At 45.9% G+C, this 12,741-nt stretch overlaps 1 protein-coding gene across 1 annotated transcript in view; it reads left to right on the plus strand.

The window, feature by feature from the left end:
- LOC115127126 (band 4.1-like protein 3) overlaps positions 1–12,741 on the plus strand; it is a 128,367-nt gene that overhangs the window by 50,357 nt on the left and 65,269 nt on the right. The window contains exons 8-11 of the mRNA XM_065013798.1: positions 4,633–4,785; positions 7,981–8,069; positions 8,203–8,378; positions 8,724–8,929. Of these exons, the coding sequence (XP_064869870.1) occupies positions 4,633–4,785; positions 7,981–8,069; positions 8,203–8,378; positions 8,724–8,929 (624 nt within the window). The remainder of the gene's footprint in view (positions 1–4,632; positions 4,786–7,980; positions 8,070–8,202; positions 8,379–8,723; positions 8,930–12,741) is intronic.

Below are 12,741 nucleotides of genomic sequence, written 5' to 3' on the forward strand. Positions count from 1 at the left end.
CTGTCTCTCTCCTCATTAAACCACCTGTTGTTGGTAGGAAGCCTGTCTCTCTCTCATTAAACCACCTGTCTAGTTGGTAGGAAGCCTGTCTCTCCCTCATTAAACCACCTGTCTAGTTGGTAGGAAGCCTGTCTCTCCTCATTAAACCACCTGTCTAGTTGGTAGGAAGCCTGTCTCTCCTCATTAAACCACCTGTCTAGTTGGTAGGAAGCCTGTCTCTCTCATTAAACCACCTGTCTAGTTGGTAGGAAGCCTGTCTCTCTCCTCATTAAACCACCTGTCTAGTTGGTAGGAAGCCTGTCTCTCCTCATTAAACCACCTGTCTAGTTGGTAGGAAGCCTGTCTCTCTCCTCATTAAACCACCTGTCTAGTTGGTAGGAAGCCTGTCTCTCTCCTCATTAAACCACCTGTCTAGTTGGTAGGAAGCCTGTCTCTCCTCATTAAACCACCTGTCTAGTTGGTAGGAAGCCTGTCTCTCTCCTCATTAAACCACCTGTCTAGTTGGTAGGAAGCCTGTCTCTCTCCTCATTAAACCACCTGTCTAGTTGGTAGGAAGCCTGCCTGTCTCTCTCTCATTAAACCACCTGTCTAGTTGGTAGGAAGCCTGTCTCTCCTCATTAAACCACCTGTCTAGTTGGTAGGAAGCCTGTCTCTCTCATTAAACCACCTGTCTAGTTGGTAGGAAGCCTGTCTCTCCTCATTAAACCACCTGTCTAGTTGGTAGGAAGCCTGTCTCTCCTCATTAAACCACCTGTCTATTAAAGCCTGTCTCTCCTCATTAAACCACCTGTCTAGTTGGTAGGAAGCCTGTCTCTCCTCATTAAACCACCTGTCTAGTTGGTAGGAAGCCTGTCTCTCCTCATTAAACCACCTGTCTAGTTGGTAGGAAGCCTGTCTCTCCTCATTAAACCACCTGTCTAGTTGGTAGGAAGCCTGTCTCTCCTCATTAAACCACCTGTCTAGTTGGTAGGAAGCCTGTCTCTCTCATTAAACCATTAAACCTGTCTCTCCTCATTAAACCACCTGTCTAGTTGGTAGTAGAAGCCTGTCTCTCTCTCATTAAACCACCTGTCTAGTTGGTAGGAAGCCTGTCTCTCCTCATTAAACCACCTGTCTAGTTGGTAGGTAGGAAAACCACCTGCCTGTCCACCTGTCTAGTTGGTAGGAAGCCTGTCTCTCTCATTAAACCACCTGTCTAGTTGGTAGGAAGCCTGTCTCTCTCTCATTAAACCACCTGTCTAGTTGGTAGGAAGCCTGTCTCTCTCATTAAACCACCTGTCTAGTTGGTAGGAAGCCTGTCTCTCTCTCATTAAACCACCTGTCTAGTTGGTAGGAAGCCTGTCTCTCCTCATTAAACCACCTGTCTAGTTGGTAGGAAGCCTGTCTCTCCTCATTAAACCACCTGTCTAGTTGGTAGGAAGCCTGTCTCTCCTCATTAAACCACCTGTCTAGTTGGTAGGAAGCCTGTCTCTCCTCATTAAACCACCTGTCTAGTTGGTAGGAAGCCTGTCTCTCCCACCTCATTAAAAGCCATTAAACCACCTGTCTAGTTGGTAGGAAGCCTGTCTCTCTCATTAAACCACCTGTCTAGTTGGTAGGAAGCCTGTCTCTCCTCATTAAACCACCTGTCTAGTTGGTAGGAAGCCTGTCTCTCTCATTAAACCACCTGTCTAGTTGGTAAACCACCTGTCTAGTTGGTAGGAAGCCTGTCTCTCCCTCATTAAACCACCTGTCTAGTTGGTAGGAAGCCTGTCTCTCCTCATTAAACCACCTGTCTAGTTGGTAGGAAGCCTGTCTCTCTCATTAAACCACCTGTCTAGTTGGTAGGAAGCCTGTCTCTCCTCATTAAACCACCTGTCTAGTTGGTAGGAAGCCTGTCTCTCTCATTAAACCACCTGTCATTAAAACCACCTGTCTAGTTAAACCATTAAACCACCTGTCTAGTTGGTAGGAAGCCTGTCTCTCCTCATTAAACCACCTGTCTAGTTGGTAGGAAGCCTGTCTCTCCTCATTAAACCACCTGTCTAGTTGGTAGGAAGCCTGTCTCTCTCCTCATTAAACCACCTGTCTAGTTGGTAGGAAGCCTGTCTCTCCTCATTAAACCACCTGTCTAGTTGGTAGGAAGCCTGTCTCTCCTCATTAAACCACCTGTCTAGTTGGTAGGAAGCCTGTCTCTCTCATTAAACCACCTCATTAAACCACCTGTCTAGTTGGTAGGAAGCCTGTCTCTCCTCATTAAACCACCTGTCTAGTTGGTAGGAAGCCTGTCTCTCCTCCTCATTAAACCACCTGTCTAGTTGGTAGGAAGCCTGTCTCTCTCATTAAACCACCTGTCTAGTTGGTAGGAAGCCTGTCTCTCTCTCATTAAACCACCTGTCTAGTTGGTAGGAAGCCTGTCTCTCTCCTCATTAAACCACCTGTCTAGTTGGTAGGAAGCCTGTCTCTCCTCATTAAACCACCTGTCTAGTTGGTAGGAAGCCTGTCTCTCTCCTCATTAAACCACCTGTCTAGTTGGTAGGAAGCCTGTCTCTCTCCTCATTAAACCACCTGTCTAGTTGGTAGGAAGCCTGTCTCTCTCCTCATTAAACCACCTGTCTAGTTGGTAGGAAGCCTGTCTCTCTCCTCATTAAACCACCTGTCTAGTTGGTACAGTAGGAAGCCTGTCTCTCTCCTCATTAAACCACCTGTAGAGTCTAAGAGAAGAATCACTGCCTTCTTTATAATTAATAACTTCACCATTATCAAACGGATCTTCAATGTCTGTTTATTTTTTACCCATCTACCAATAGGAGCCCTTCTTTGCGAGGCATTGGATACAGGGTACAGAGATGAGGTAGTCTACCAATAGGAGCCCTTCTTTGCGAGGCATTGGATACAGGGTACAGAGATGATTGGATACAGGGTACAGAGATGATTGGATACAGGGTACAGAGATGAGGTAGTCTACCAATAGGAGCCCTTCTTTGCAAGGCATTGGATACAGGGTACAGAGATGAGGTAGTCTACCAATAGGAGCCCTTCTTTGCGAGGCATTGGATACAGGGTACAGAGATGATTGGATACAGGGTACAGAGATGATTGGATACAGGGTACAGAGATGATTGGATACAGGGTACAGAGATGATTGGATACAGGGTACAGAGATGATTGGATACAGGGTACAGAGATGAGGTAGTCTACCAATAGGAGCCCTTCTTTGCGAGGCATTGGATTAAACAGGGTACAGAGATGAGGTAGTCTACCAATTAAACCACCTGTAGGAGCCCTTCTTTGCGAGGCATTGGATACAGGGTACAGAGATGATTGGATACAGGGTACAGAGATGATTGGATACAGGGTACAGAGATGATTGGATACAGGGTACAGAGATGAGGTAGTCTACCAATAGGAGCCCTTCTTTGCGAGGCATTGGATACAGGGTACAGAGATGAGGTAGTCTACCAATAGGAGCCCTTCTTTGCGAGGCATTGGATACAGGGTACAGAGATGATTGGATACAGGGTAAAGAGATGATTGGATACAGGGTACAGAGATGATTGGATACAGGGTACAGAGATGAGGTAGTCTACCAATAGGAGCCCTTCTTTGCGAGGCATTGGATACAGGGTACAGAGATGAGGTAGTCTACCAATAGGAGCCCTTCTTTGCGAGGCAATGGATACAGGGTACAGAGATGATTGGATACAGGGTACAGAGATGATTGGATACAGGGTACAGAGATGAGGTAGTCTACCAATAGGAGCCCTTCTTTGCGAGTCTCTCCTCATTAAACCACCTGCATTGGATACAGGGTACAGAGATGAGGTAGTCTACCAATAGGAGCCCTTTTAGTTGGGGCATTGGATACAGGGTACAGAGATGAGGTAGTCTACCAATAGGAGCCCTTCCTCTTTGCCAGGCATTGGATACAGGGTACAGAGATGAGGTAGTCTACCAGTAGGAGCCCTTCTCATTAAACCACCTGTCTAGAGGCAATGGATACAGGGTACAGAGATGATTGGATACAGGGTACAGAGATGATTGGATACAGGGTACAGAGATGATTGGATACAGGGTACAGAGATGATTGGATACAGGGTACAGAGATGATTGGATACAGGGTACAGAGATGATTGGATACAGGGTATAGATATGATTGGATACAGGGTACAGAGATGATTGGATACAGGGTACAGAGATGATTGGATACAGGGTACAGAGATGATTGGATACAGGGTACAGAGATGATTGGATACAGGGTACAGAGATGATTGGATACAGGGTACAGAGATGATTGGATACAGGGTACAGAGATGAGGTAATCGTTCAAAAATCACGTTCAACACTATTATTGCACACACAGTGAGTCCATGCAATTTATTATGTGACTTGTTAAGCACATTTTTTTACTCATTAACATATCTAATTTCGTCAAGACATTTTCAGCTTTTCATTTGTAATTCATTTGTAAACATTTCTAAAAGCATAATTCCACTTTGACATTATGGGGTATTGTGACAAAAACCAAAATCTAAGTTTAATCCATTTGAAGTTCAGGCTGTGACAACAAGAACATGTAGGATCAGTCAAAGGAGTGTGAATCCTTTCTGAATGCACTGTAATGTGTTGTATAATATCCCTCTAATCTATTAGGACTCTGAAGGCTTAGAGATCATGCTAGGAGTGTTCTCCAGTGGTCTCCTCATCTACAGAGACAGACTGAGAATCAACCGCTTCGCCTGGCCCACGGTCCTAAAGATCTCCTACAAGAGAGACAACTTCTACATCAAGATACGCCCTGGAGAGGTAAACACACAAACAACAACAACAACAGAACTATCAGGGCTAGGTAGAACTCTGGGACCAGTTTTACCACGGCCCAGTGGATTTACTGGTTATGTTAGGTGGTCAGGTAGAACTCTGGGACCAGTTTTACCACGGCCCAGTGGTTTTACTGGTTATGTTAGGTGGTCAGGTAGAACTCTGGGACCAGTTTTACCACGGCCCAGTGGTTTTACTGGTTATGTTAGGTGGTCAGGTAGAACTCTGGGACCAGTTTTACCACGGCCCAGTGGTTTTACTGGTTATGATAGGTGGTCAGGTAGAACTCTGGGACCAGTTTTACCACGGCCCAGTGGTTTTACTGGTTATGTTAGGTGGTCAGGTAGAACTCTGGGACCAGTTTTACCACAGCCCAGTGGTTTTACTGGTTATGTTACATTACATTTACATTTAAGTCATTTAGCAGACGTTCTTATCCAGAGCGACTTACAAATTGGGTACATCCAGTGGAACAGTAGTGCATCTACATCTTTTAAGGGGGGAAGCCTGAGAGGATTACTTTATCCTATCCTAGGTATGTTAGGTGGTCAGGTAAAACTCTGGGACCAGTTTTACCACCTGTCTAGTTGGTAGGAAGCAGCCCAGTGGTTTTACTGGTTATGTTAGGTGGTCAGGTAGAACCTCTGGGACCAGTTTTACAGACAGCCCAGTGGTTTTACTGGTTATGTTAGGTGGTCAGGTAGAACTCTGGGACCAGTTTTACCACGGCCCAGTGGTTTTACTGGTTATGTTAGGTGGTCAGGTAGAACTCTGGGACCAACCACCAGCCCCTCATTAAACCACCTGTGGTGGTTTCTGGGACCAGTTTTACCACAGGTGGTTTTATGTTATTGGTTAGTGGTCAGGTAGAACTCTGGGACCAGTTTTACCACGGCCCAGTGGTTTTACTGGTTATGTTAGGTGGTCAGGTAGAACTCTGGGACCAGTTTTTTTAAACCACGGCCCAGTGGATTTACTGGTTATGTTGGGTGGTCAGGTAGAACTCTGGGACCAGTTTTACCACGGCCCAGTGGTTTTACTGGTTATGTTAGGTGGTCAGGTAGAACTCTGGGACCAGTTTTACCACGGCCCAGTGGTTTTACTGGTTATGTTAGCGGGTCAGGTAGAACTCTGGGACCAGTTCCACCTGGCTAGGGTACCCTCTCTGCGGCCCAGTGGTTTTACTGGTTATGTTAGGTGGTCAGGTAAAACTCTGGGACCAGTTTTACCACGGCCCAGTGGTTTTACTGGTTATGTTAGGTGGTCAGGTAGAACTCTGGGACCAGTTTTACCACGGCCCAGTGGTTTTACTGGTTATGTTAGGTGGTCAGGTAAAACTCTGGGACCAGTTTTACCACGGCCCAGTGGTTTTACTGGTTATGTTAGGTGGTCAGGTAGAACTCTGGGACCAGTTTTACCACGGCCCAGTGGTTTTACACTTATGTTAGGTGGTCAGGTAGAACTCTGGGACCAGTTTTACCACAGCCCAGTGGTTTTACTGGTTATGTTAGGTGGTCAGGTAGAACTCTGGGACCAGTTTTACCACAGCCCAGTGGATTTACTGGTTATGTTAGGTGGTCAGGTAGAACTCTGGGACCAGTTTTACCACAGCCCAGTGGTTTTACTGGTTATGTTAGGTGGTCAGGTAGAACTCTGGGACCACGGCCCAGTGGTTTTACTGGTTATGTTAGGTGGTCAGGTAGAACTCTGGGACCAGTTTTACCGCGGCCCAGTGGTTTTACTGGTTATGTTAGCGGGTCAGGTAGAACTCTGGGACCAGTTTTACCACAGCCCAGTGGTTTTACTGGTTATGTTAGGTGGTCAGGTAGAACTCTGGGACCAGTTTTACCACGGCCCAGTGGTTTTACTGGTTATGTTAGGTGGTCAGGTAGAACTCTGGGACCAGTTTTACCACAGCCCAGTGGTTTTACTGGTTATGTTAGGTGGTCAGGTAAAACTCTGGGACCAGTTTTACCACAGCCCAGTGGTTTTACTGTTTATGTTAGGTGGTCAGGTAGAACTCTGGGACCAGTTTTACCACGGCCCAGTGGTTTTACTGGTTATGTTAGGTGGTCAGGTAGAACTCTGGGACCAGTTTTACCACAGCCCAGTGGTTTTACTGGTTATGTTAGGTGGTCAGGTAGAACTCTGGGACCAGTTTTACCACGGCCCAGTGGTTTTACTGGTTATGTTAGGTGATCAGGTAGAACTCTGGGACCAGTTTTACCACGGCCCAGTGGTTTTACTGGTTATGTTAGTGTCAAGGTTTGCCAGAATTGGACCCAGAAGCAGACCAGGACAAGGTGAGTATAAAGATGGTGAGTATTTATTAATCAATGAGAACGTGGAGGTAGATAGTTCCGGGTGGAGGAGCGGGCAGCGGAGGTGGGTTGATGGGAGTGGATAGGCAGATCCAATGGATAACAACACACTGGCGACGAGCAGACAGGGATGGGGTATGGGTTCCGGGTGAATGGCTGTAGACAAAACAAACGGCGGTAAGTTAAAGGCAAGCAAGACGTACAAAACAATAAAACAAAACAAACTCTATAAACTGGAGGCTGGTTTGTGGGCACAACATACTGTTCATGGCTAACGATCCGGCAGGGAATGGATATCAGGTCAGAGCTTTTGAAGGGGAGAGGTGATGATCAGGACAGGTGTGCAGATTACTGATGGGATACAGGTGCGGGTGAACATCGATCTCCCAACAAGCAGGGTGCGTTCCAGGACACCGGAAACACACTCCAGGACAGAAACACAGGCAACCAGACAGGGTGCAGTTAGTGGTCAGGTAGAACCTGGGACACCACGGAAACACACTCCAGTTTTACCACGGACAGAAACACAGGCAAACACAGACTCCCAGTGGTTTTACTGGTTATGTTAGGTGGTCAGGTAAAACTTCCAGTTTTACCACGAATGGTTTTAGTTAGGTGGTCAGGTAGAACTCTGGGACAAGTTTTACCACGGCCCAGTGGTTTTACTGGTTATGTTAGGTGGTCAGGTAGAACTCTGGGACCTATTCATGAGGCTGCTTTCTGTTTGTCTTAAGACTGGAATCACATCTGATATGGTTTCTCTCTCTCTCTCTCTCTCTCTCTCTCTCTCTCTCTCTCTCTCTCTCTCTCTCTCTCTCTCTCTCTCTCTCTCTCTCTCTCTCTCTCTCCCCTCTTGCAGTTTGAGAGCATGATTGGCTTCAAGCTGCCTAACCACCGTGCAGCCAAGAGACTGTGGAAGACTTGTGTTGAGCAACATACATTCTTCAGGTAAGAGGTACGCTCAAGTGTTGTAGCCTGTCCATTAGATAGAAAACACAGCAGAAGCATTACACGCACAAATCGTTAAGCGTCATTAGTCACCGGAAACGTTCTCATTACTGTACTCTCCTCTGTCCTCCAGACTGGTGTCTCCAGAGGCCCCCCCGAAGAAGTTCCTAGGTCTTGGTTCTATGTTCCGCTATAGCGGAAGAACCCAGGCTCAGACCCGGAGAGTCTCCTCTCAGATCATCAGGGCCGCGCCCTTCTTCGAACGCTCCTCCTCCAAACGCTACCCCATGTCACGGAGTCTCGACGGAGGTAAGGACTCATCCATTGTGTTACCCTCCTAAATCACTCGCTACCCCTTCCCAACGGAGATAGGGACTATAAGAGTCTATACGCGGTGTCTCGACGGAGGTAAGGACTCATCCATTGTGTTTACCCTCCTAAATCACTCGCTACCCCTTCCCAACGGAGATAGGGACTATAAGAGTCTATACGCGGTGTAGAGACGGATCTTCCCTTTTAAAGACCTGTAAACATCAGTCCTAGGTCCTAGGGGAAGGGCTACTCAGGACCGGGCTTTTTAAACACACAAAACACCACATCTCAATCTTCAAATCACACATCTTGGATGTAAAATGTCACCGTCCCTCCTCCCAGTACCCATAACAGAGAACCACCACACCCTGATGATGAGGGAAGCTACACCAGCCAAAGCTGTCGCCACCGGAGACCTGATCCCCACGGTAACCCCAGTGAAGAAGACAGAGGAGGAGGGGAAGGCTGGGGAAGAGGCGGAGCAGACCTTCGCCGACGAGATGTCGGATTGCAACGTCATTTCAACCACGCTCAGACATGACAACAAGGTAGATTATTTTCCTCTTACTCATATTAGCCAATGAGGTTAGCCGTAATGAGGTTAGTTTGGTGTGTATTAAAGAGTGCCCGTATCAATGTCCAGGGTTCAGCAGTTTGGTCTCAACTCATCATGGGGCGGCAGGGTAGCCTAGTGGTTAGTGTTGGACTAGTAACCGGAAGGTTGCAAGTTCAAACCCCCGAGCTGACAAGGTACAAATCTGTCGTTCTGCCCCTGAACAGGCGGTTAACCCACTGTTCCTAGGCCGTCATTGAAGATAAGAATTTGTTCTTAACTGACTTGCCTAGTTAAATAAAGGTAAAATAAATCAAAAATCTCTGAGTTGGATGAATCTTAATCTCAAAAGGCTGGTAGAAAAAATATGTCCTCTGAATTGTATTGGTGCCTTGCTCTAAGGAGGATTCACCTTCCCCCCGACGTCACGGAGCTCACCTTCCCCCCGACGTCACGGAGCTCACCTTCCCCCGACATCACGGAGCTCACCTTCCCCCGGACGTCACGGAGCTCACCTACCCCCGGACGTCACGGAGCTCACCTTCCCCCGGACGTCACGGAGCTCACCTTCCCCCGACATCACGGAGCTCACCTTCCCCCGGACGTCACGGAGCTCACCTTCCCCCGGAGCTCACCTTCCCCCGGAGCTCACCTTCCTCCCGACGTCACGGAGCTCACCTTCCCCCGACGTCACGGAGCTCACCTTCCTCCCGACGTCACGGAGCTCACCTTCCCCCGACATCACGGAGCTCACCTTCCCCCGGACGTCACGGAGCTCACCTTCCTCCGACATCACGGAGCTCACCTTCCCCCGACGTCACGGAGCTCACCTTCCCCCGACGTCACGGAGCTCACCTTCCCCCAGAGCTCACCTTCCTCCCGACGTCACGGAGCTCACCTTCCCCCGGAGCTCACCTTCCTCCCGACGTCACGGAGCTCACCTTCCCCCGGACGTCACGGAGCTCACCTTCCTCCCGACGTCACGGAGCTCACCTTCCCCCGGACGTCACGGAGCTCACCTTCCTCCCTGAGAGCGTGCAGCATATCCGGCCCTCGTCCGTCACCTTCTCTCATCCCCTGCTTCTTCTTCGCCATCTTCCTCTTTCTCCTGTCCACGTCGTACTCGGTGCCGCTACGCCCTCGCGCTGTCCTTCCCGCTGGCGCTGTCTGGCTACCTGGAGCCCAAGGCCGGCTTCTCGCACCGCCTCCGTCGCTCAGGGCATCACCATGACAGTTGTTCAGACGAAGCGGTGTGTCCTAATTATAGTAGGCCTTAAACCACTACTACATCATTAACTCTACTATAGTAGGCCTTAAACCACTACTACATCAGTAACTCTACTATAGTAGTCCTTAAACCACTACTACATCAGTAACTCTACTATAGTAGGCCTTAAACCACTACTACATCAGTAACTCTACTATAGTAGTCCTTAAACCACTACTACATCAGTAACTCTACTATAGTAGTCCTTAAACCACTACTACATCAGTAACTCTACTATAGTAGTCCTTAAACCACTACTACATCAGTAACTCTACTATAGGAGTCCTTAAACCACTACTACATCAGTAACTCTACTATAGTAGTCCTTAAACCACTACTACATCAGTAACTCTACTATAGTAGTCCTTAAACCACTACTACATCAGTAACTCTACTATAGTAGTCCTTAAACCACTACTACATCAGTAACTCTACTATAGTAGGCCTTAAACCACTACTACATCAGTAACTCTACTATAGTAGTCCTTAAACCACTACTACATCAGTAACTATACTATAGTAGTCCTTAAACCACTACTACATCAGTAACTCTACTATAGTAGTCCTTAACCCACTACTACATCAGTAACTCTACTATAGTAGTCCTTAAACCACTACTACATCAGTAACTACTATAGTAGTCCTTAAACCACTACTACATCAGTAACTCTACTATAGTAGTCCTTAAACCACTACTACATCAGTAACTCTACTATAGTAGTCCTTAAACCACTACTACATCAGTAACTCTACTATAGTAGTCCTTAAACCACTACTACATCAGTAACTCTACTATAGTAGGCCTTAAACCACTACTACATCAGTAACTCTACTATAGTAGTCCTTAAACCACTACTACATCATTAACTCTACTATAGTAGGCCTTAAACCACTACTACATCAGTAACTCTACTATAGTAGTCCTTAAACCACTACTACATCAGTAACTCTACTATAGTAGTCCTTAAACCACTACTACATCAGTAACTCTACTATAGTAGTCCTTAAACCACTACTACATCATTAACTCTACTATAGTAGGCCTTAAACCACTACTACATCAGTAACTCTACTATAGTAGGCCTTAAACCACTACTACATCATTAACTCTACTATAGTAGGCCTTAAACCACTACTACATCATTAACTCTACTATAGTAGGCCTTAAACCACTACTACATCAGTAACTCTACTATAGTAGGCCTTAAACCACTACTACATCAGTAACTCTACTATAGTAGTCCTTAAACCACTACTACATCAGTAACTCTACTATAGTAGGCCTTAAACCACTACTACATCAGTAACTCTACTATAGTAGGCCTTAAACCACTACTACATCAGTAACTCTACTATAGTAGTCCTTAAACCACTACTACATCATTAACTCTACTATAGTAGGCCTTAAACCACTACTACATCAGTAACTCTACTATAGTAGTCCTTAAACCACTACTACATCAGTAACTCTACTATAGTAGTCCTTAAACCACTACTACATCAGTAACTCTACTATAGTAGGCCTTAAACCACTACTACATCAGTAACTACTATAGTAGTCCTTAAACCACTACTACATCAGTAACTCTACTATAGTAGTCCTTAAACCACTACTACATCAGTAACTCTACTATAGTAGGCCTTAAACCACTACTACATCAGTAACTCTACTATAGTAGTCCTTAAACCACTACTACATCAGTAACTCTACTATAGTAGGCCTTAAACCACTACTACATCAGTAACTCTACTATAGTAGTCCTTAAACCACTACTACATCAGTAACTCTACTATAGTAGTCCTTAAACCACTACTACATCAGTAACTCTACTATAGTAGTCCTTAAACCACTACTACATCAGTAACTCTACTATAGTAGTCCTTAAACCACTACTACATCAGTAACTCTACTATAGTAGTCCTTAAACCACTACTACATCAGTAACTCTACTATAGTAGTCCTTAAACCACTACTACATCAGTAACTCTACTATAGTAGTCCTTAACCCACTACTCAGTAACTCATCAGTAACTACTACTCAGTAGTAGTCCTTAAACCACTACTACATCAGTAACTCTACTATAGTAGTCCTTAAACCACTACTACATCAGTAACTCTACTATAGTAGTCCTTAACCCACTACTACATCAGTAACTCTACTATAGTAGTCCTTAAACCACTACTACATCAGTAACTCTACTATAGTAGTCCTTAAACCACTACTACATCAGTAACTCTACTATAGTAGTCCTTAACCCACTACTACATCAGTAACTCTACTATAGTAGTCCTTAAACCACTACTACATCAGTAACTCTACTATAGTAGTAAACCACTACTACATCAGTAGTCCTTAAACCACTACTACATCAGTAACTCTACTATAGTAGTCCTTAAACCACTACTACATCAGTAACTCTACTATAGTAGTCCTTAAACCACTACTACATCAGTAACTCTACTATAGTAGTCCTTAAACCACTACTACATCAGTAACTCTACTATAGTAGTCCTTAAACCACTACTACATCAGTAACTC

The sequence above is a fragment of the Oncorhynchus nerka genome, linkage group LG9b (assembly GCF_034236695.1).
Source record: "Oncorhynchus nerka isolate Pitt River linkage group LG9b, Oner_Uvic_2.0, whole genome shotgun sequence".
NCBI lineage: Eukaryota > Metazoa > Chordata > Actinopteri > Salmoniformes > Salmonidae > Oncorhynchus > Oncorhynchus nerka.